The 25,009-nt window shown below is 41.1% G+C and overlaps 1 protein-coding gene across 7 annotated transcripts in view; it reads left to right on the top strand.

Annotated features, from left to right (window-relative positions):
• atad2b (ATPase family AAA domain containing 2B) overlaps positions 1–25,009 on the top strand; it is a 49,283-nt gene that overhangs the window by 15,439 nt on the left and 8,835 nt on the right. For 6 of the 7 annotated variants that reach the window (XM_077553139.1, XM_077553140.1, XM_077553137.1 and 3 more), the window contains exons 23-27: positions 1,066–1,188; positions 3,106–3,303; positions 15,017–15,640; positions 16,562–16,698; positions 24,163–24,291. In XM_077553139.1, coding sequence (XP_077409265.1) covers positions 1,066–1,188; positions 3,106–3,303; positions 15,017–15,640; positions 16,562–16,698; positions 24,163–24,291 — 1,211 coding nt within the window. Of the gene's footprint in view, positions 1–1,065; positions 1,189–3,105; positions 3,304–15,016; positions 15,641–16,542; positions 16,699–24,162; positions 24,293–25,009 lie in introns of those variants that run through there. The other variant, XM_077553141.1, reaches the window with a different exon arrangement.

Raw genomic sequence — 25,009 nt, 5'->3', positions numbered from 1 at the left:
GGCACAGGTATTTTGCTTAGCAACCTCACATTCTACACTGTAGCACCTTTGACTTTGAATGTGTGTGGCTTTAAATGGCAGGGAGTCGGCGAATGAGTGTAGAGAGTTGGCTGTTATTGGTCTCAGGTTAGTGGCTGGCTGTTAACACGTTGGTGGACCACACCCACAAAATACTGAGGCAAATTTATATTTTAAGTAGAATGTATCACTAATACGTCAACATAAAGGACCTTTTTCTACTATTAAGCAAATTAGAAGTGCTGGTAAGTACCGGGTGGTAGTAGTAGAAAGAGACTTGAAGCAGCCAGCAGGCCCAGCAGGGCAGCTGTCATTAGAAGCCTCTGAAAACACACACATACATGCACACACACACACACACACACACACACACACACACACACACACACACATTCTGCCTCCATCACCATTACGCAGCCGTCGTCCAATTAGACAAATGCTGGCAGATTGCGACCCCTCTGCCGCCGCTTCCTACCTCCGCCTGCCTGTAATGAGAGGCAGCCTGTTTACAGTGGATACGCTTTTAGCCTCCTTCTTCAGCGCGGCCCTTCAGTCACACAAAATGGGGGATTAATGATGCCCGGGGACATCAGAGACATGGTGTGCTGAAGAACACATGACTTTTTTTTTTTAGCCCCAAAACAGGAAGTTAAATAATAAATTGTTGTTTTTCCAGTCACTGTAAATCCCCATATATTTGTGGTTCACTATTGACAAATTTACATATCCACTTTTTTCTGCTCTTTCTGACACTCACTAAGATGCCACAATGTGCTGCTTAAAAAAAAGTACGGTAGTACAATAATGGTTTCGCAGAAGTACATGGACTTCTATCCATTGATATAAAGCATGAAATTGTATTACTGCGTTTTTCTATACAGCAAAATTCTGTAGAGTGTTAATTTACTTGTGGAAAAAAAAACATGTTAATTTATTTTTTGAGGGGTGAGATTGGATTTATGGCATTTACTCACATTTCGCGGCAGGACTTTGACAATTGGATCACAAAATTTAAAGACAGGCATGTTTTTCATTCTGTTTTTGCAGACAAGGTGATCAGGCATCGTGCATGCAGCCTCAAGGACTCGGCGCACGCCATCTTCGCCTCTGAGCTCGACCCAGAGTTCGATCGCATGTGCGAGGACATCAAGGAGGCACACAGGAAGAAGGGTGAGAAACTTTTAACATTTTGACTTTTGGCTATTGAACACATTTTGGCTATTAAATCCCTACGATACCCTTGTGAGGAATAAGCGGTTAAGAGGATGGATGGGTGGAATCCCTAAGATCAAAGACAGACTTCTTAGTAAATAGGGGACATCTAGAAAGAGTCTTCACAGTGCTCAACTTTTTCGCACGAAATTGCCCAAACACAGGTGTGCCAAACTTTTTGAGTTTTTCCGGTAAACTCAAATGATTTCAAGGCCTCTACTGTTTTTCTGCTTTGGCAGCAGCTTTGGTTTCGATTAGGTGCGATCCAGCAGATGTTAAATGATACATGCGAGTAGGTCTTTTTTTTTTTATGGATCTCGTCAAATATTAAAGTGTTGAGGCGTGTAATGGTATGCAAATATTCCTGTTGATGATCGCCCCTGTAGGAATTGGCTACTTAGCAACGTTGCTTAAAGTAACCGCAATATAGTTGTTGGAAACTTACATACAGTGTTATACAGTATGATATTCTGGAGCTCAGCCTTAAGAAATGTTCCTGAACTTGAATTCCTTGCAAACACATAACCTTGACGTCTTATTGATTACCGACTTGAGCCCCATAGCTGTGATTGCACCACATCCGACTGTAAGTGTGTACTCTGTCATGTTTGATTATACCCTTTTTGTGAACTTTATGTGCCATGAATATTGCACGAGCCAGAGGTCAGTCTCTGAAGGAAGGGGAACGCAGTGCTTTTAAATATTTCATCCTTTAGTCAAGGTCCTTTTATAAAGCTATCAATTAGCCAAGCCGTTTGCATGACACTTGGGGTGTAGCGAACTCCTGGCGGCATGTCTGGGGACTTGTCTGACTTGAGAAAGTGTATGAGAGGTGATAAAATAAATGTGAAAAATAAGAATGTTGTGATTCAGAGGGCTTCAATAGAACGACTCCACTTCAGTTTTTAATGTCCTGCAACACTCAAGCTGTCAATGTAAATTAGAAGCCGAAGGCACACACTCGTAAGATTCCACAAGGTTTGGATGTTAAGTTTGATGCTACCATTTCGGGGGCAATTCAAAAGACAAAGACTAATGCAAAATCCCCCAAAACTACAATTTTTAAACTAACATTACATCAAAAATCCCCCAACCGTTCCAATGCTTAAAATAACAGTACTGTTAATATCCCAAAAGATTCATGCGCGTTGCAGGTTAAATCCTACTGAACGTTGCATGAGGTAAAAATAGGTGACAGTTCTTCTCCCACAAGATGCACAGGTTGAAACAAAACGATAAATTAAGCCAACTGAAAAATACTAGGGATGCACGATAATGCTATTTTTAACCGATACCGATAAACCAATAATTTAGAAAGTGTCGGTAACAAATATACTTTTGAGTCTAACATGGACAAATACATGTAAACATCGTGTAAAGCACCATGAAGCAGAATTTTATTGATATGTCTGCTTCAAAGAAAACCAGTAACTAATTTCGAGTTTGCCAAAACAAAACAGTCAAGTTTAAAAATAGCAACAATTTCTTTATTAACTGGTTTATCTGTAGGATGTCGTGCATCCCTAAAAAATACCCAGAAGTTGTGCAGGTATGACTGCCGTAAATCCTCCCCAAATTTGCACAGGAATAAATAAGAGAACATATGTAAATCCTTTAGCAACACTGAATTAGGTAACCTTGTTTAGTAAGACGAGACTCCTGAAAAAGCCTCATAAACCTATGGCTGGAAATGCACAGGAAGTCCGCCATTTTGGTTTGACGCTGCCGTTTCGAGGTCAATTTGGCCCAAATTAGTCTCTTCTTCCCATTTCCCTCTGGTGATTGATACTACTAATGTAATGCCACTCTCTGCATAAAGACCAATATATGTGTATAAGTGTACTTCCTAACCTAATTTTCTGTTGTGATCTGCAGACCAGCAGACGCCAGCTCAGCCTGCAGCAGCAGCAGCACCAGTGGCGGCGGCAGCTGCATCAACAACGGCATCACCATCAAAAGCAGCAGCAACTCCTCCGAGTGCTCCCGGAACCAGGAGGAGCCACGGTGCCACGGAACAGCAGGGCAAGGCCAGCACTCAGGGCGAGGCTACTGAGAATAAACCATGCACCCCCAGTGAGTACCAGTTTTCATTAGCTGCCTTTGTCAAGTAAAAAAAAAAAAGATAACAGCTGTTAGTGTCATTTTAACTGGAATGAGAGATGCAAAGGTAAGTCAAACAGCAGATCTAATTTTTTTTTTAAACATTTGTACTTGTCATACATCTGTTTAAACAAGTTATCTGCTGTAAAACATCAAAACACTCACTCGTACCTGTGTATATTCTTCTCTTTTTGCATTATTTCCTTCTCAACAGCCCTCATTGAGTGCTGTCATTCTTTTGGAGTGAATGTTATGTATTGAACCCTTATTTATCCATCTTAGGCAAGTTGCAATACCGACCTGGCAGCAGACAGCAGAGTAAAATAAAGAAAATAAAAATGCATGAAAACAAACTTAACAAACACAAACGGCAAGCTAAATGGTGTGATACAGTTAGATAATTACATAATACATAGCATTTTATCATAGTGCACAGTGAATAAAAGGTTCAAAACAAGCTAAAAACGGCTATCATTAACTTTTAAAATGATATTGGGATGAACGAGGTGAGTAAAAATAGCAAAAAAGTATAAAACAAATTTTAAATTAAACACATGGAAATTTAATAAATAAACGAAATGCAAAAATATACAGCCATTAATAATAACAAATAAATAATATAATATCTCTACAAAATACAAAAGCAAATATAAAAATAAAGCAAAATTAAAATTGAGAGAAATCCAAATTTAGACAAATCAAAGTATTGTTTTTAATGAGTAAGAAAAAAAAAAGAAGAAACGTCAACAAAATGCAATCTAAAAAATAAACAAAATTTGAAACGGCAAAAGAAAATAGAAAAAAATATGTATTTTTCGCCCCAACCCATTAAAAATTATATTTTTCCATCAGCTCTCGGAAATGCAGGGAAAAAAAGTCCTTTCTTGTCTAAACAGCGGTCAACTGTGCCACATTATTACAGCACACCAGATGTATATGACACACACACACACGTTTACACACTGAAACACAACACACTGTGGGGAGTCGACGGAAGCGAGCAGCCTCATTAGCGGGGTCCTCTCCTCTCTTAACCACTCGGAACATGACCACACCGCGGGGCCATTACATGACCACCTGTAGCAAACGGCAGGTGTGACGCAAACTAATGGGGATGTCACCTCAACCGCTCGCATGTTAAGTCACAAAATGCCCGCTAGCCCTCCTACAGCAGGCGATGAATGACATCGTCTGCCAAGTTTCATCTGTAGTCCCTCTACCCAACACAGGGGGGTGCTTCTTTTCCATGAGCATCATCCCTACTGAGCCTCTGTACACTACTCTATCCACTCGTATAAATCAAGCCAAGCCAGATCCAGTCCTTTAATTATTCACACATTCTTTTTTTATTAAGAACGGGATGGACATACAGGAAAATGAGGCGATATCACTGTCTTGCATGGACAGTTGGTATCATATGATAAAGTTAATTCAGAAGCTTGTCGCGCAGACTCATTACCAAAACCCTCCGTCGGAAGCGTCAATTAATTAGGCTAAGTCGGGTGATTAATTTGTGACATTGGCATCCTGTTCTCACCTGGAACTCCTCAGCGGGGCAGCTATTAGGCTAATTGATCAGTGATTGTGCCTAATGACATGACAGGCTAAGAAGTGCACCCGGTAAAATTCAGCAACGCTTGTGAAACAAAAGTCCCACACAGGTCTCGTTTTCATTCTCCTCGTTCTAATTAGAAACATGATGTTTGGTGGGCATGCTTACCACGAGTAGAGCCACAAAAAAATCCCAAGAGCTCCTTTTGGCTCACTTCCTTCCTAGGATCTATCTCTCAATCTCCCGCACCATCATTCTTCCTTCAATGGAGAACAAGACTGAGACTCTGCCCCAAGTGGAGGAATTAAAAAAACATTATACCTAAATAAATGTTTGAAAAGGAACAGTTCTAAAAGATTAATATCTATTGTATTGTTCTTAAAAATTAAATACTACTAAACTGTCCTTAACGCATTCACTTCCAGCCATTTTCACTGACACAATCCCCTTCGCTCCCGGCTGTTTTACTGGATTTTGACTGATTTTGCAAGGCCCACAGAATATTGTGTTCAATTGCTATAAAAACATGGAACCTACCAAAAGAAAGATTATTAGGAAACAAAATAAGTTTATTTCTATCTATTTCCGTTTTGCAGCAATTAGCATTCAAATATAGTTAAGTTTCATCATTATTCACAAATTTGTTTAAAACACTGGGGAGGGAGGAAAAAACCTTTTTGCAACATGCCCTTTTAATTTAAGCTTTCTCTTCAGTTCAGAGGCTCGATCCATTGCTCTCTTCTCACCGAGACTGGCCTGTGCCATTCCGATACAACAAGCAGCGACAGTGGGGATGATGAGGGCCACTCAATATTTACACAAACACTTTTTTGAAGGCTAAGTATATTTGTGGAGCAGGTGTGAAAAGCACTCCTGTGGGCTGGACAAACCTGGTTGCGATGGATAGATGCGTGGGAAGACCTTGAATGGACGGAATATGTTTTCAGTGCTCCCACTTCCGCTTGCCACTAGCTTACTCACACAACAAGGGTCAAAATGCTCTCCATCCTCCCTGCCCCCCCCCAGGGCCATTAGCAAGGCCCCCAGCTCAGGGTTCACGTATGGTGCATCACCACAAGGATCAAGTTCATTGCAAGTGCCATCCTTTCATTTATAATTAAGTCCCCCCCCCTTGCTCTCCTTATTCGGCTGGGAGTTTGATTGTCACATAAGATATTTACACCAGATGAAACCTTCTTTTTCTTTTTTTGCCATCATAGAAGGTTGACGAGAACCTTTCCTTACACAAGCATCGTCAGTGTTTGCAAAAGAGAATTATAGTGATGCCGACTCTGCATAATGTCTCCTCTGCATCAGTCAATAGCCTGCCCAAGGCAACAGCCACCGAGGTTTGCTCTCTTGTGGCTGGAATAACGCTGCGACCCACCCCGCTCCCCGCCGCGCAACTTACATCACATTAAACGGGCGTCTCTCCTCCTCCGTTGCCAATGTCAATCCATCGCCAGGCCTTGCTTGATAGGATATTTAAAGTCATAATAAACACCCCGCTTCCTTTTATATTAGGCTGGAGTAGTTACTGCATAAAAGGATGGCCTAGATTCGATTTCTTTTCAGATCAAAAAGGACAGCATCCAGGAAATGGTTTAGTAAGAGGACACTTATATTTCAGAGATTACAAAGCGTTGTTGAAGATAATTCCGCTTATTTGATTTTTGAAATGTTGTATTTAAATGAGCTTTTCCATTTAAAAAAATATATTAACTCCCAGTATGTCTTTGCCATCACACACAAGGACTATACTTGGCCAAAGCAAGAAGTTCAACCTTGTAGTGTTTCTATGATTCTCAATTCCTCAATAGACAGACCCAGAGGTTTTAAGAGATTATTTTTGCAATTCAACCGATTTACGGTGGTCATGACAGTAGTAAATCTATGCATGACACGAATCTTCCAGGGGAAAAGAAACTCCAAAAACTAACCAAAATTATAGTATATATATATATATATATATATATATAGTATAGTAAGTATACCTTCTCAATGATGGCCTCAATCATTTATAATGAATGTACTTGTATGTCTTTTAATTATAGCTGTCACCAAAGTCAACACTAGGTGGCTAGATAGTCGTCCCATGACTCCCTTGGGCAGTTAGTCGCTTCAGGCTAACTCGGTCAGTGGTCGCAGGAAACACGTTTTGGCAGCTTGTTTGCATTATTAACGTCGCCTGCTACCGACGTCAGGTGACAAATTTACCTTTTTTCTTCCTTGGGGAGCTAAAATTAGAACGCCAACAGCAGGGTACAAAGAAGCCGTTTCCAGTTTGAAATTGCAGCTTTAACGTCCGAATTGGAATTTGCATTTCTCTCTCAAAAAAAATTGCTTCTCAAAGGCAATCTGGCGCCAAGTTTAGTTGCCATTTGGTGGGCACAAATGCCTCTTAGATGGTTGCAGCGCCAAGCCAAATGAATATAAATCATCACTCTATTTTTGTATTAGGATGCACATCATATTACTGTCTACTGTTATGATTGTGTATTTTTCCTTTCCATACATCACCGTGTGCTACCACTTTGTGCTGTGTGTATCCACTTAAGTGTTTGGTGGTTTCTCCAAAGTCCTTAAATTATGACCGTGCATGTCAAATATTTATTTAATAATGTAATAATAAGCTAGTCTGCACTAGGATTGGCTGATCAATCATCCCATTTCCGTTCTGAACACGTTTCCTTAGGCAGTTTTATATTTCAAGTCATTTTGATTTTAAGCATTATAGTATTTGACATATTTTGATTAGCGCTTTTGAGTACAAATCAGCCATCGCAATGCCGCCAGCAGTGTAATGGAGCCTGGTTCGGTTGAGTTATAATTGACAGGAACACTTGCACAAACATTATTTGATAACACTTGGATTAATTCACTCGTGTTCTGTGCTTTTCAGTTTTGATGTAGGACATCAACAAAGCTAATGAAAGGTGAACTGAAAGTTTTTGCAATCAAACCACTGCACTCACTACCCAATTTAATTTTACCATTTGTGGCAGAGCTTGGCCCATGTGTAGAATCCCATACTAAATTGCTATCCAATCATCAGCTACTGAAAAGAATAGTTTGAAAAGAATATCTTTATAAATAAAGATGACTTGACCTGACTAGGAAAAATGTCTACGGTACCATTTAGTGTAAACAAAGCTTGAGCCTCTTTGCCAGCCTTTTTTTTCTACAGAGATTCACATCCTTTTTACAGCTCCCTTTCATTGCAATTATGCTAATATGTGTGCTATGAACATTTTATTTCTATTATGGTTGTGGTCCCGTGGCTGTTGAGTAAATTTAGAGATAAAATTAATTCACACTGCACATTTTCTCAACCATAACAATAGGGTAGACAATAAAATCAGCCACATATTAGTTATTTGACCATGCTAGCTGCCTTGGCACGCCACCCATAAAGAAATGTTGCATGACATGCCGTACCCCCCCCCCCCTCCCAACCCCTACACCCACCGTAGCAATTTAAAATGCGTGCCGACTGTTTTTAATTACTTGAAATTACTGGGAGAACCTCACTTATCCAAACTAATCGGCGGACACAGCCATTAAATGCCGCGCCGAGGTGCATTTTCCTCTCGCACATAGCTGCCCTGCTTTGCAGCGAACGACTCATTAAGACGTGTCATTATAGTCAAGGGCAGCTCGGCAATTCATTAGCTTTTTCCAGCATCTGACTCCTCGTGCAGTTCATTGTTATTCATCAAACCATTGTATCTATGGTACGCCGGTTACTAATGACCCCCGTGCTCTTGTAGTACGAACGTCACAAACTCAAAGGTTTAAAAATGTTTCACACACGCGTTAACCCTTTTATGTTTTGTAGCCTTATCACGATAACACGGTCTTGGTTAGATCTGTAGTCTCTCCTTGAGGCAAATCTTTTCTTTTTGAAGGACACATTGTTTGCTGAAGAAATCTTTTCAATCACCTTTGAAGTTAAGAAAACAATTATATGATGAATGAAATATATGCCCTGTAGGAAAGGACCTAAATTCTTGAATTCATTATATGGATGTTGACTGATGGTAACAATTGCTCAAATTTCAGCTTTCTTTCGTGATTATTGTGCGTTACAGCATGCGTACTAATGCCATAAAAAAACTGATTAAACTGGGACTCCATTGTATCTCCTAAATGTAGTTGTCACATTATTCCTTACCTAATGAATGTTTACAGAAAAAAGTGATCTCATGCAGTCTAGATGCATCACTTCTAGCATGCTTTCTTGTCGTAAGTTACTATTTGATTATGAGCCATTTTACGGAAGAGCACAAAAAAGAACCGCGAATATACTAGTGTATAAGTAAAGGTTCCACAAAAAAAAACAAATGGGTGATTTTTGTGAATAGCAAATAGGCAGGGCAGGGGATTACTGTACATTGATTAGTGGGGAAGTTTCATTTGATCCAAATATTACTAAGCCTACAGTACTAAAAAAGGGAGGCATAATTAGCGTGCAGAGATAGTATTTCGGAGCAAGAAATACAGAATTCATGACCTGGGAAAAAAAAAATCACCTTTTATCACCCCATATGTATTCAGGTCAGGCTGACATCTATTAAATGGTGTCTGCAGCTATCGTTGCATAGCGGTCTCATGCACCACAGGTAGCGGTTAAACACAGACTGTTAATTGAACACCGAAAAGGGCGGAAAGCTAGGTGGATGTCCCTGAGGCAGACCATGCCAAGTTCAGTTAACTACTGCCTTAATGTTCTTATGCAAGAGATTGAAAATTTGTGTCTTGCTAGCCAATGAAATTGCACAGCCAGCTGCAGCTTCGTCGCCAGTATCGATGCTATCATGTGAGATGCCATTAGCCGTGACGACGTAGCGAAAGTAAAACCAAACAAACCGTCGGTCGGCGGCAGTGGGGGAACAATTGAGCGGATTGACTGATCGCCTTCATTTCCACGAGCCAGGGATGGTATCATTTATTGATCGAGACGTTTCATTAAGTGTCGGCGCAACGTGTCACCTCACTTGACAAATGGCCGTCTTGCGTTTTATGACCCTGCAGTCCATGACTCACCGTCTCAGCCTTGGTAGCTTTCTTTTCCGACAACTCTACTCTTGACAGTTTGAGTTTTGTCATTTCTCTGATGTTTGTTTTGTATTCATTCCTGCCGCAGTTGCCACAGTGTAGGTCGATCTTTCGTTAATTAGGTGTAGAAGTCATCTATCAGTAGAGCAAGCTAGCTCTTAGCAATTAAAGGCAATTCAAGGACATTCACAGATATTCCGATGCTTGGCTTTTTGACACAGTTCTTTAACAGTATGTTTAAATGTGAATTCCATGTTCCTCAAAGTACCTACATTATTTCTTTCAGACTTCAAAAAGCTCTATATACGTAAATTATTTATTTACAAAAACATGACAATATTTAACAAATGCCTACACTTCGAATTGGTTTGGTGTCAGACAGCATCTCACGGCTAAAAATGACTACATGATGAAAATTCATTTGTTGTTCGTCAAAGATGCCAAACTTTTCACCTAGACGTCTGACATTGCACAGTGTATAACAGAAACACGCTGCTCCACACTGAGAATGTTCATGTATTAAATATGCTTAAATTCATCACTTAGCTCCTAAGTATCTTAGGATCCTTCTCAATGAGAATTTTCTTGAATGGTGTTCCCGCAAGAATGCCTATAAAAAGTATCGTTACGATAACAGTTTATAACCGATAGCTCTTTTATGTACTGGTACTCTAAAACTCACTTGATATAAAACCAACACTGTATATTACAGAAAGAAATGGTTATATACTGGTAATTTTTATGTATGGGGTCCCTCAAAGATACAGTGTCAAAATTATTCAGTTGAACTCTACAGTCTCAGTATAAAACATGACATGCATATGTTGGTGTCATACATAAAACTTAATGTTGTAAATCTTATATTTCTCAAATAGTATTCATTTAGAGTAAACCCCAGCCAACACCCATAACCCACATTTTCCTACTGTTGGGAATCTCAAATCAAACATGCGCCAGTTCCCCATATGATTTGAATTAAATTACACTAGTCAAACGCCCCCCAAAAAACAGCTCCAAGCATTTGTTTTCCCTTGACCCCAAAATGCTACAGTATAATTTATTCCCCCGGCATGAATGCATGGCAGTGTTCGCCCCCGTGTCCTAAATGTGAATTCATGGAGAATTACAGAATGGAGCCCTCTCGGGAGCGAAGGGAAAATGTTGTTGATTGCCATGGAAACACACGCTCGCGTTGAAAACCACGCTGTGCACTAGGTAAACAAGTGAGCATCTGTTCAGATTTGGAAAGGTGTGTCAGAGTGAATCGAGAATGATGCATGCAGATTGGCTGATTTCCCACGTTAGCTTTTGCCGACGGTTGTGTGAAGTTTTTAAATCGTTTCATTCTACCAATACTACTGTATCAGGGTTTCATCAGTCAAAGGTGATACAGTTTTGGTAATTTGCATGCATATGTGGCTCAAACCAACGCTTACTCTGTGAAGTATTTAAATGTATTAAATTGTATTTGAATGTTTTAGTTTTCTTAAATCATACATTATACAATAATCCCCTGCATAGTCATTAATCACAAAATCGTGGAACCTACTGTATCACTTATTCGCGTTGTGTATGGTCTTTCTGAAGCGACTATCGCACTTAGGGGCCAACATTTGCAATGCTAACGAATGCTGATTTCATGTCAGGTTTCGTTCAAAATCGCGGCATTTCCTAAACATTCCGTAACCAATCTTAAAAGTTCTCTTAAACGGTCTTAATGGTCTTATTTGTCGCAAGAAAGACTATTTAGAGAGTTTAGGAAATGCTGCGACCCTGAACGAACCCTGCCGTGAAATCAACATTTGCTAGCGTCACAAACGTTCATCTGTCAGAGGGATGCGAGCTTTAGGTCATTGGACCTCCATTGTTAAGTGTCAAGTGGAGAGTGTGTGGTCTTTAACCCGTTGAGAATTAGACATGATCTGTTGACCTGCTTGTGTCAGTGGGTATTTATTGTAACCCCGTTTCAAATTTGAAGAGGTGCCACGTCGTATTGAAGGCGAAGGCTTTGTTGTCTCCGCAAGATGCATGTTCGGAAGTTACGCATAATCAGCTATTATCGCTGATGTTCTTAGCTTTGTCTACCTCTGTTCCGTTTCTTCATTTATATATCTATGTATAATTTTTAGGCCAAACGATTGGCCTACTTTAAGGCTTTGCCATACTTTCAAGGGGTTCTTCAAAAACCAGCTTGAATTTTTTTCCAGTTGCTTGCAAATCGGAACCGGTTTTTCCTCCAGATGAGTGACACAGAATTTTTTGTTTTTGTCAACGGAACATGACCACAAAGATGATGACATCAGCCGTTGCATCCACATAATTGTTTATAGTGTTGGCTTCATTAGGGCCACAGCCTAATAGTGCCTATTAAAATCATTTTTAGACCTGGGCAAGGACTGGTTGCCAGTTGGCTATATTTAGACAAACCTCCATTCACACCTTCCTATAGGCAAGTTAAACTTCAAACAACCTATGAAGCATGCAAAATTGCGGATTTTTTTTTGTTTTCGTCACTGATAATGGCAGAAGTTGAAAAAATTCCAAGACTGACTGCCTTTTAATTCACCCTATAGGCAGAAATGTTTAATGTAACAACTTGCACTCGTGACACTCTTGGTTCCCTTCAGCCTTTGCATCGTCTCCTACGCTCCAGATCACTGAAGCAATAATTCGATGAAATAATTAAGTAAAGAAATCAGTCAGTCAGAGACACCCAATTCATAATTGCACCCAAAGGCTTTTCTGGGATTGTTCATGTTGGCGGCACCGCAATGATTTATCGACTTAATAATTGCTGGTACCGCTCTTTGGATCCTGGTATGAAATTTCATCTCCCCCTGCTCCATGTTCACTTTAACTGGCACATACAAATGCACCATTTGGCATGGCCCAGCAAATGTAACGACGGCTTTAATTACGACTACAAAAGAGCTTTGGAACTAAGACTGACTTCTCTGCCTTCGCCCTCCCTCTGTGGTTGGCTGTTCATGCTCTGACAATTTTCATGCATCATTTACGAGCTTCCTATGACGAGTCACTTGCTGCTACTCCGTCTCACCTTTTTCATCCCCCGGGTGCTTACTACACATCTTTGATGGTGATAGCTAAGCCCTCGCAAGCCAAACCTCAATGGGGTATTCACTTTCTTTTGTGTAAATAACACATCTGGGCAGCATGGACGGGAAGATGCAGGGTCCGTTGACACCAGTGAATTTTATTTCTGCATATGCAAACTCTGCTGGGGTTGGACTTGACCTAGCCCAGAGGTGGGCAAACTCGGTCCTCGAGGGCTGGAGTCCTGCAGGTTTTGGAGGTTTCCCTTTAAAAAAACACAAGCTGATTCCCATCAACAGGATCGTTATCAGGCTTATGCAGAGCTTGCTGATGAGCTGATCATATATCAGCTGTGTTGGGGAAGGGAAACATCCGAAACCTGCAGGACTCCGGGCCTCGAGGACCGAGTGTGCCCACCCCTGACCTAGCCCTAACAATAGATAGGAAAAAACAACACAAGCAGTCTATTTCCATTTAAGAAGGCTTGTAATCCAAACAAAAGCTGAGAGTGCGCTGCACTGTTTAACAAGCTAATGCATTCCTGACCATTTAGTGTCGAGAACCACAATGGGGCATATATTATTAATTATACAAAGGATCTTTTGTCTTGATTTATGCCGTTCCACTGGCCCTTGACAGAATTATAATGGCTTGTACTTGATTGAATGAGTCCACTGTGGTCTATTTGGCATATCAGAGCAAAAAAAAATAAATCTTAAGAAAGAAGTGAGTATTGGTGTTACGCCTGCCATAGGATGCAAGGCGACCCAAACGGGCAAAACTGTCCCGCAGTTTGACAACTCGCCGTACACCGTAAAACTCAAATAGCTCATGTTAGCTCAGCAGTCTTGAAGAAAATGTCCGAAAATACATCGGAAGTTAACCGTTTTGCACTTGGGATTTTGCCCAATTGCTACCAGTTTTTAACTAATGTACAATAATTAAGACAGCTGGTGCTAAATGGATTGTATGAGTAGACATGAAAAAGTGTAATTTGGCCTGTCATGTCACAATTTTTCAATTAGTTATATGGACATGTTTAAGATTGTTAAGCCTTGGCAGATCTGATTATAGATCCCAGTGCCCATCTAGTTGTCTTTTGAGATACTTTCTGAACAACATAATTGTCAACGCCGTTCAATGGCAATAGCTGCTTACATGTAATTTTCACTTGAGGTCTTTTCTGCACTTAAACTCAAAGGGTTTATTTCCAGTTAACCTTGTTATCTATCGCCTTAGAATGCAATCACGTTTTTCCCTCCCTTGTCTAGCCAACCGCTGAGTCCTGACCTGTTATCAGTGCGTCAAGTGAAGGCACCCATGTTAACGTTTTCTCTCTCGCTTGCGTCAGCATTGTGCTCTGAGAATTGCCTTGGCTTTTTTTCCTCATTTCCTGCTGAAGCCGCCGAGCACCGTCTGTCCTCACCAGTGCCCAGTGTGCCGACGTGTAGCTCTTTTCCGCCTTTCCAACTTGTCATCGCCTGTTGCCATTAAAATGCAATCAGTGTTGGGGGTTACAGCATCCTCACTGTGATGTATATGTAAATTGTGCCCTTTAAGCTTAGCCCAGTAATGAGACAATGCACTTTCTATTAAATGAACCAACTGATGTTAGCGATTGCTTTCTGTTGTTTTAAATTACTATTCTATAATTTCAGAGTGGCAAACTTGGCCTTTTACTGTACCTCCAAATGTGTTTGTGGTATCAAAAGGGCAGCAAGTATAATTACCTTTACCTTAGTTCATATTGTCCGAGGAACTTATTTTCACTTTTTTGACGCACATTGAATTGGGAAAATAACCCTTTTTTTAACCCCACATCCACCAGGCAAGTATGCAGGGGTCCACTATATAATTCTTGATCCTTGTGGTATTTAGGGAAAACATGCCCGAGCCATTTTTATTGTCAAATGGGAACGGTTTTATAAATTGACGTGAGAGAAAAAAAGAAAACTATACATCTCTTTCAAGAACAATTCTAATAGTCTAATAAAACTTTTCTTTTTACTCGTTTTGTTTCAGATCATATCAAGAAGAAGCTACGCCGACGTCCATCTTGGGTGCGAGGCATCATCCGCAAACATAAGCATTACAAGAAAGGCACAGATGAACAAAAAGTGGAGCACACCGAGGTTGAAATGGAAGCGGCGGGTCCCAGCGACTCATGTCTCACACTGGACGAGGAGTCCTCCTGCGACACCCCGGGACCCCGGACCAACGGCCACCTCCCCCACGTTTCCTCCATGGAGGAAGAGAGCTCCAGTGAGCCCCTGGTTGACTCGAGTGATGCTGGAAAGGAGTTGGAAAAACAAACTCGGCTGCATTGCCTTGGAAACGATTCCCACCCGCAAGCTGATGGGGACAGCCAAACCGGTGCTAAACCTCCAATTGAAAAATCCGATTCTTCTGACATTCAGCATACAGAGCCTCTCCATGTAGCGCAAGTGAATGGGAACGAGTCCATGGATAGTCTGGAGTCTCAGTGCCTGGAGAAAATCAAGGCCGGCGAGGAAAGGACTCCTCAGAACACGGCGGATGGCTCCGACAAAATAGCGTCAAAGGGGGAGGAGCACAACAGCATTGACGAGGGGGATTTGACTCAGGTGTACGCTGTGAAAAGTCTGGAGGAAGATCAGGACAAAGAAGGTATGTATTCAGATATAGAACACTCCCACAAGCAACTCTGCCCACAATTCCCAAAAAACATGTGTAGGAGACACACTGCCTCATTAAGGCTGGATTTACACTATGTGGTTCAAGTGACACAATTGCATTTTTTTGTGCTATTTGAATATCCTTCATGGAAACGTCAATAGGAAAAAAAATGCGTGGAATCAGATGGCTTCAGATGGGAATCAGACCTCTTCCAAATAGGTAAACATCCTAAAGGTATCAGATGTCTGCCAATGCGAGTGCAGCAAAAATGCACAGGTTGGATATTCCCTCATCAATGCTTAATGTCATCAAATTTACACCCGCTGTAAATCTAGTCTAATATTTGTGTTTGTGTATTGTTTTTTATTTACTTGGTGTTGTCCTGTTGACACAAGTGGTGTTAAGTGAAAATTGGGCGTTTAGACATGCGGGTTGTTTCAGGGGAGAACCAAGTTTAGCTTGTCCCAATCTTTACCCGCCCCCTGCATTTTCACAGTTTAGTATTAAGGGTAACATAAGATGAGTTTGAATTGATATTAATGGTTTAATGTAATATATGCAATTATAAACATTGCTTTGTTTATAAGAAAGGCTGGAGAAGGGGATTTACTGTATAGGCATTGAAAGAGCACTTGGATCTGCAGTGTAAATCCAGCCTAAGACCATGCCAACAGTCAAACAGGGTGGTTACGGCATCACACGGTGGTGCTGTTGGCCTCCTTTGAAGTCCGTGCATCCCTTCATCTAAAGCCTATTTGGGATTATTTGAGAAGATGGTCCCTATTACTAAATAGTGTACCATCATTCGCTGGCGTAAAAGCTCCCATTCAACCGCGGAGTTTGGCACTTTTTTGGTGGGTGGGTGTGAATATTTCCCGCTCTGTGTTCCCAAGGCTTTGATGTCATTAATAGGGGACACAAAGACGAAGAAATGCAACAGGAGTCCGTCGGAGCAGCTGAACGCTTCGGCCGTGGGGATGGAGGACGAGCCCAATGCAGCACCACCGCCTGCGCCTCCTCCACTTGTGGTTGATCACCAGCAACTTTTGGTAATGCTTTTTTATTTTTTTATTTTTTTCAGGAAAGGTTGACTGTTGTGTGGCAATGAAGCCTAGCAATTGAATACAGAGTAGGCCAAGAAATGTAATTAACCTAATGGAGGAAGGGGAAGGGGAAGGGGAAGGGGGGGGACAAATAAAGGATGGCTGGCTAGAATGAAAGTAGGACGGATGTAAGGAAGTGACGATGGATGAAAGAATGGAAATCAAAATGTCGGGAACAAGGTTGTGTTTGTCATAAATAGTGTAATGTATATACTATGTATATACTATTTTAGCCCACCCTCTATATCACAGGGGTGCCCAAGTTCGGTCCTCGAGAGCCCCTATCCAGCCTGTTTTCCATGTTTCTTTCCACTAACACACCTGATTCATGATCAGTATCAGGCTTCTGCAAAGCTTGCTGATTAGCTGATCATTAGATTCAGCTGTGCTGAAGAAGGGAGACCTGGGAAAACAGGCTGGATTAGGGCTCTCAAGGACCGGACTTGGGCACCACTGCTCTATCAATAGCCCAGCTAGCTATCTTAGCAAAAACTTCATCACCATTGCTGTACTCACTTGGCGCACATGTTTAATAATTTCACATGATCATTTACATGAGCAATGTGGCAGCTGGGTTTATTTGACATAGTGAACACTCTTCAGGAATGATCCATATGGCAGTAATGATTTTAGTTCAGGTGGCCAATTGTCCATCCATTTTCTACACCACTTATCCTGTTACCTTACACATTCGACTCTTATTTTCTTTTTGGGAGAAATGGACTATGGATTTAATCAAATCATTTTTGGGGGGGTTTAGTATGATGGTTTTGTAATATAGTGTTGTTTTTCAGTAAATGCAAACAAATTTTTGTCAAGTGCTTGTATCCTGGTGAAAAGGTGTTATTGTAACATTAAGCCCAAAACTCTTGATTTGTAAATCACTGCCAAATAGACAAATAGGCAACACACAATTAGGAAGATTGTTGTCTCCTTCTTTCTTTCTTTTTTTGACGATCATTTCAAGAATTTGCTATTAAGTAAAGGGAGCGTCAATGCTCACAGCTTTATTATTTGTAAAGGGTGCAATTAGTTGATTGAAGGTTTGGGCATTTCTTTAAAGTCAAAGTAACATTAGACGTGGTACTGGCAGTCAGACTTTGTCGTGCTTCATATGAAGGTTAGCTCATAAAAGTAGCTTGACCCTGTGCCCAGCACACTTTGTCATTGAGCCACCTTTCCTGTCTGTGTTTTACAAAGACTGCTTTAACTTAAAACTTTCTGAACAAAGCAAAGACAATTCTTTTTTTTTTAAACCCCCTGTAGAATTGGGATTTACATTATATACAATGGCAAAGCCTCTGCACAGAAGGCTGCACCCCACTTTCCTTGTACATCCATAGGTCTGTTTTGACGCTGATGGTTGTCAGCCGTCCTTCTCAGATGACTAACTTTGTCAGGCTTATCCAAACTCGCCTCACCCTTTTTTTGGATTTATGTTACTGTTTCTCTCGGGGTGCCAATTTTACGGCACAACGTCACTCTCAATCAACAGATGAGTTTCCTGTGCAACGAAAAAAAGGTCATGACTAAAACATGAGCCACCATTCGCTGTGCTCATCAAACAGAACATGCGAATGAACCCCAGTGCTGCTACTTTTGTCCCCCCAAAGTGGACTTGAAATTGGTACCTTTTTGGCTCAGTGGACTCCCTTGACGGTGCATCCCAGCAGCAGCGGGTGGCCGTGGGGTGTAATTGGCGTAAAAGAAGTGCTCTTTTGACATGCACTCACTTTTCCACCCCCTTCCGAAGTGACATAGAGCCATCAAGCCATTATCGAGTGGCTTTTTACCCGAGTCCCACACGGACGACGGTGTCGACGGCATCACTCAAACTGATTGGCAGGCCTTTTAGTTGGCCTGATCTTTTGGACTCCGATGGGCCGCCGCTGTGAACAGCAACACGCGGCACTAATCTGCAGGCTTGTGGCTAAAGCGTGTCGTGGGGTGGGGGTGGTTGGGTTATCTTTAAGAAACAGATCGTGAAAATAGGGAGACTGTGAATAATTGCTTTTTTATCCCCCAGCTTACGGAACAAATTGAATTTCCTATTGGCGCCGGGAATGAGCGCCGCTGTTTAAGCGGCACTATGCTCGCTGGTGTTTATTAGAACTTGTGGTGGATGTCATCCTTCCCTTGGTTATATTCATTGATTGTAGGGTGCTCATTATTCTTGACTGTCAACATGATGGAAGAGGCTTTGAAACTCTTCTCTGTATTAAATACCATCAGGAGTTTGGTCACAGACTCGACGCTTCAAGCCCTAGACATCAGTATTTTCTTGGGCCTTTCAGCGCCACTGTGGCTGTTAAGAGACATTAGGCATCTTTCTTTATTACCAGTTTTCCTGAAATCTCTGGATGAGAATACATTCCCAAGATGATTTGAATGATGAGATCCCAAGGCCTTGCTGTTTTTCATTTTCCAACATTCAGACTGTTGTGAAGAAAGTGACACGGACAAATGCTGATGGGACGTTTAAGGAAAAAACATCCAATCTGTCCACACCAAAAAATCTCACACTTATTGCCGACGATGCTGTTTTCTTTTAACAGCTGCTCAGAATGAGCTCTTTTCTCGCGCCGCTGGCACAGTATGGGAGCCCGTTGGGCACGTCGTGGAGCTATTACATTATTTCACCATTTCATGTTTCAACATGAGCTCGGCCAACAACAACCACGTTCCAATTCTCATTTTGTCATCTTGGCTCACTTTTAGTCAGCACAGCGGGGGATCCCCGTTCCCCCCAAGGCCGAGTGGCCAAGTCACATGCTTGTGTCTCAGAAGAGAACAGCATCATATCAGTTTATTATCTGCCAATCTGGTTGACTAAACTCCTTTCATTTGTACACACGCCTAGCACGTACAGTAGTTATCGGTGTTCAGCTCCTCTTGTCTTAGCCTGACATCGCTTTTACAGTCATTGGCAAACTAGATGCCACATTATTGCAATATTGTCTGTGGTCCGTGTCTGCGCTACTCAATATGCTTGCATTCTTGTATCCTACACACATTCCACTTTAAAACGTTTGAGAAATAATTTAACGCACATTCACAAATTGTGTTTTTCTTTACCACTAAGACTGAAAAATTTATTTGGGGGGGGGCAGATAGTCTTAAAAGGTCTTAAATTTAACTTGGAGAAACCTGTTGGACTTTTGCTAGTTTCATTAGTAAAATGTTGCAAAAGTAAACCCGTAGTAATAATCTGGAAATGGTGAAATACCAACACAGAAAGTACAGTTTGTGATGTGGTTTTATTTTATTTTGCATGTCAAGGTGTTTCATTTCCTTTGAAGGTAATGCATTTTCCGAGTGCCAGAAGTCCTTAGAAATAATAGCGCATGATTTATTTTTATTTTTTTACTTAATGCTGTATTTTGACATTGATCTCGCGCAAGGACTTTTAAAGCACATCAGTCCTTTTTTGTTCCTTAACAACGAAGCGCAGAAAATTCACAGCTATCAAGTGTTGTGGGGATTCGATGTTGGAAGCCAGACCAGCTTCGCTGCATATTTTAAGAGGAGTTGACAACCCCAGCAGGGATCTCTCCCCACCATTCCTCGCCGTAACGGACGAGCATCTCATTTTAATGTTTTGAGATGACGGCCATAATATAATTTGTCATGATTGTCCCTGACCCTTCTAACACCATCTATATTGCATTACCTGTGTGAACGACCCCACATAAGCCACCTTATTTGCCACATGGACCAGAATATTATTTTTTAAATCAGTGTGCCATTATAAAGCCCCATGTCCCCCACCCCTTTGCCCTTGCATAAACTGAGGCGAAAATTATGTTCATCTATCATTTATTGTTTTCCCGGTAAAGAATTTGAATTGGCGTCTTGGAGCGAAATATCGGAGGCTTAATAGTGTCCCTGCTGACAGTACATGTGTCTGTCTAACCTCTCGCAGTGGTCTTCACCACAGGCCTTAATTAGACCTGTTATTCTACCTTTTGTTGATCATTTTTTTCTCCACATTTACTGTGCTCACAACTTCACTGTTCAGTAGCCTGATTTTTCATGTCAAGAATTGCATGAGTCGTATTTTTCTACAACATGTTTGGGTTCCAAATGATCCAACTTTAGAGGATGCACTGTACAGTTTAGGCATGAATTGAGGCTGATTGAGTGCTGCCATGTTTATTGGATGACCTTGAATACATTTGAAGTGTTAGCGGAAGAGGCAAACAAAGATTGTGGAGGATTGCGGGGATAATTTTGAGGAAGCTGCATAAAAGCCATGTTTTGTTTGATTTATCTCGTCCAGAATGCGTGACAATTGGATGTATGTCTAACACCAGTTGTCACAGAGATGATGCAGAGGTTTGTCGGTGGCGAGATGGCATGACGGCTCCTTGTGACTGACTTCAAGTCAGCCTTTACTTGAGGTCATTCAAAAGCTCAAAAATTGCATTGCTCAAAATATGATACATATTTATTGATGTCATAGTAGTTTTTGTCTCTGCTGATTTCAAAACTGCAGCCATCGCACGTCATCTCAGGTTTGATAAATACCATTGTGTGAATGTGCGTGCTAAATGAATCGATTTGTATAAAGTCCTTCTAGAACATGCAAAAGCAGCTGTAAGCCTTAACTCTTTGACTGCCAGACGTTTTCAGAAAAGGGATGCCGTGGGTGCCAGCCGATTTAAGCATTTTTGACTTATTTTTCAAGGTCTACAGAAAATTCTGTGTTTGGACTATGGAAACACGCATACTACCAAATGAAAGATTGGACTCTCATCTTTCATCAGAAAAAAAAGTTTGTTTCTACCTTATTCCGTTTTTCAGTAATCAACAATAGAAAATGGTTAGTTTCACCTCTGTTTTGAAAAAAAACGTCTTTTAACGTCTTTGGCACTCCTCCATAGGATTTTACTAAACGTTATTTAACGTTTTTGGCAGTCAAAGAGTTAAGTGAGAAACAATTGTATATTTGTGTTGTCATGGTCGTTGTACCGTACGATATGTCGTTGTATGGCAAAGGTAAATTTAGTGCGTTTTCCTGCATATTTTCCCTACATTTATTACAAAATAAAGTTGTATGTGTTTCCAAAGTGGCTCACATTAGGTTTATGTACGACGACAGCTGCCTTGTTAGTCAGTAGACATCATATGATGTTTTTTTGTGTGTGCGGTACCTCTTCACAACCTCTCCTAAAAACACAAACTGTGATGTGTATTTGTAGTCACAAGGCAGCTCATTTTTTTTGTCTCAGAATGATAGTTGCTTACATGTCAGAAGACCTTGTTTACTGCTTTCATTTGTTCTATACACCCTCTCTAAAAAGACAACCCCTGGTATTTCCCTTTGTTTATTAGCTATCCCCTCCCTGCCACACAATTGTATGTGTGTAGTCACGAGGCAACTAAGTCTTAATGTTCAAATGCTTTCTGTGTGATTTGCTAATATTATTGGTATTTTCCCAGCATTTACTGATAGTATTAAAAAAAATTGTATCATTGTGGCTGAATACTCTGAATACTTGCCTTTAGGGCAACCCCTCCAAGAAAAGCATGTCATAGACCCATGACCTCAACAGGTATCGGGTTAAAAAGGAAAAAAAAGGCATCAGCAATTGGCGCTAGGCCTTAATGCTAATGGGTGGGGCTTCGAGGTTAAATGGCCCGTGTCAGCGATGCTCCTTAACACATGGGCTTACTGCCCTTTTGTGTAGCGCCGCGCTTACTCAATCACCGCTTGCGTTGTGAGACACCGCCACCATTTACCCCATGCCGCCGCCCAACTCCTGACCAAGCTGACAAAAGGCAGGGGGAGTGCAATCAGACGATTCGCAGCCAGTCGGAGAATACATCGAAGAGGGGATGAATGGAGCGGAAACTAGGCAAACCGAGGCAGAATGAGGGGGGGGGGGCGGGGGGGTTGTGCAAGAAAAGAGCTTCGGGAGTGTGGTGGCTGTATAAAACATTGAAATTGGGAAAAGGTGAGACATAAAACAGGAGAGGAAGTGGCCCGTAAAGTAGCAAAGTGCACCCAAAATGCAAGAGAAATGTGGCAAATGTGGATTTTCTCAACTGTCGAGATGGACCGTAATTACACCAATTAAAGCTTTTATGCAGATTTTTTTAATATATATATTTTTTTTACACCTCATGGTGCGCCATTTTGTTCTGGCTTCATGGCATGGTGTGGCAAAGATGTTCTCTCTCTCACACGCACATACCTATTACTGTATGAAAATAGGCCAATAAAATGTGCCGAGTGCTGCTCGGTGGACTGCAGATCTAATGATGACTATTATTTTTGCAGGGGGACTTTATAAGGGTTCTCAGCGCTGGCTTTTTACTTAACAAGGGACTTGCACTTATTAGAGGCCAAGGGGGAGTTTTTGTCACATCTTAGCGAGCGGATTGTCTTGCGCCGCCAGAATGTCTAATGGAAAGTGACAATACTGTCAAAGTTATTATGTGCTTAATCTGGTGTTTCAGCGTAGAAGAACATCTAGTGGGAATAACAATGGGCTAACTTTGATTCAGTGTGCAAAAAATAAACTGTGTTGCGGGATGCTGTTCCGCGGTTCTGTATGTGGCGATAATGCACATAAAAGCTCGCATGTGCTGGGTTGGGTCACTCATTGCCCCAATAGAATGCACTTTGAACAAATTGAGAAAATGTAAAATACGGTCCTGAATTGAAGTCTTCATCCAGTTCTGTGTGAAAACATGTTTGGGTTCTTTGTAGGTCTGCTTTCTTGTGGTTTGTTTCTGCTTAATCCTGCAAGCAAACTAGCACAACAAAAAGAAAACAAAATAAATTAGATTTGATTGTCTCTTTTTTTTCAAGGATTAATTAAATGGTAAATAGACTGAACTTATATTTCGCTTTTGCACGGGAAAACAACAGGGCATGGTTTTGTTTGTTCCTTGCATCTTTCCCTTGTTGTAAAACCTTCAGAGTAATCAACACCCATTGTAATCAAACCCGATTAAGCCTCCGCGTGTAATTAAATCCCATACGTTGGCTGACTTCATTTTGACATGTCATTGTGTGCTTTTAACGCACGGTCACCGCCTTTCACCCAAGAGCCCCCCTATTCTTCCCCGTTGCTATTGATGGTAACTTTAATTAATGTGCCTTGGTCGACTTGAGTGGGCGCGTTGTGATGAGCTGTGCATTTTGAACGCGCGCGCGCACACACGGGGTCAATTAAAAAGGCCTTTCACTGTCCACAACGTTTTAATTAAAGCCGTCGTGAAATGCAAACTTGCTTCTTATTATGATTAGCTTTAATTAACTGTCAACTGGGATCCGCATCGCTTTGGTCCGCCTCTGACCTCCAAATGCTGTCACACCTGCTTTTTGGCCACCGCCGTTTTTTGCCGCACATGTATGTCAGCATATCATAAAAGTATTTCCCATTTGTCATTACCCTCCAGGTGCTACTCAACATGGCGGTGAGGAAGAGCGAGGGCTTCAGCGTGGAACAGATGGAGAGACTCTACTCTGTGCTAAGCCAGTGCATCTTCGCCCATCGCAGAGAGTACGACAAGACGCAACTACTGGAGGTAACTAAGTTGCCTTTGTCGTTATCTTCAAAAATATATTCAAATAATGTCTGAATATCAGACCATTTTGGCCATATAATATAATAACGGCAGCTCTACATAGGTTATGGATATTGCTAGTTAACGCATATCAAATATCATTATAAAAAAAAAGTTTGCATCATAATACAAAAAAAACAACTAAATCAGGTAAATCCTCTTCTACTTTCGCGTTTCATCATTTCCTAAAAGACAGCACAATTGACATACACTTTCTTTTGGAGCTGTCTTGTTTCGTTAGCATACTACAGAGTGTAGTGACCACTACCATGCAATTTTGAGCAATCACTTTTATTACTGCCAGGCATCCGCACAAATGAAAGACAGAAAACGTTTCAAGTGGAAAAAAATCTTTAGCCAAAAAACTTGATTGCATACTTAGTTTAAAAGGGATGGTGTTTGTTTCTCACAAGTTAGCCGTGGGCTTGGTTGGCAAGAGAGGAAGCATGCGAGGAGCACGTGAAAGATGTCGCTTGGTTCTTTCAAAACTTCACTCAATGTTTATTTAGTTTCCAGGGACATTTTACACAGTATTTATGCTGATTTATGCTGGGTGAAGGAAGCAACACTATTTACATAAAGCATTTCAAACTTAGCTTTGGAAATTGTCATTTGCCACAGCAACAAATCAATATTCAAACATTTGTTAGTTTAGGATTACAATGAGTGTCATGACTGT

This window comes from Vanacampus margaritifer, chromosome 19 (assembly GCF_051991255.1).
Source record: "Vanacampus margaritifer isolate UIUO_Vmar chromosome 19, RoL_Vmar_1.0, whole genome shotgun sequence".
NCBI classification, from domain to species: domain Eukaryota; kingdom Metazoa; phylum Chordata; class Actinopteri; order Syngnathiformes; family Syngnathidae; genus Vanacampus; species Vanacampus margaritifer.
The sequence above is the reverse complement of the archived record's forward strand: the minus strand, read 5'-3'. Positions and strand labels throughout refer to the sequence as shown.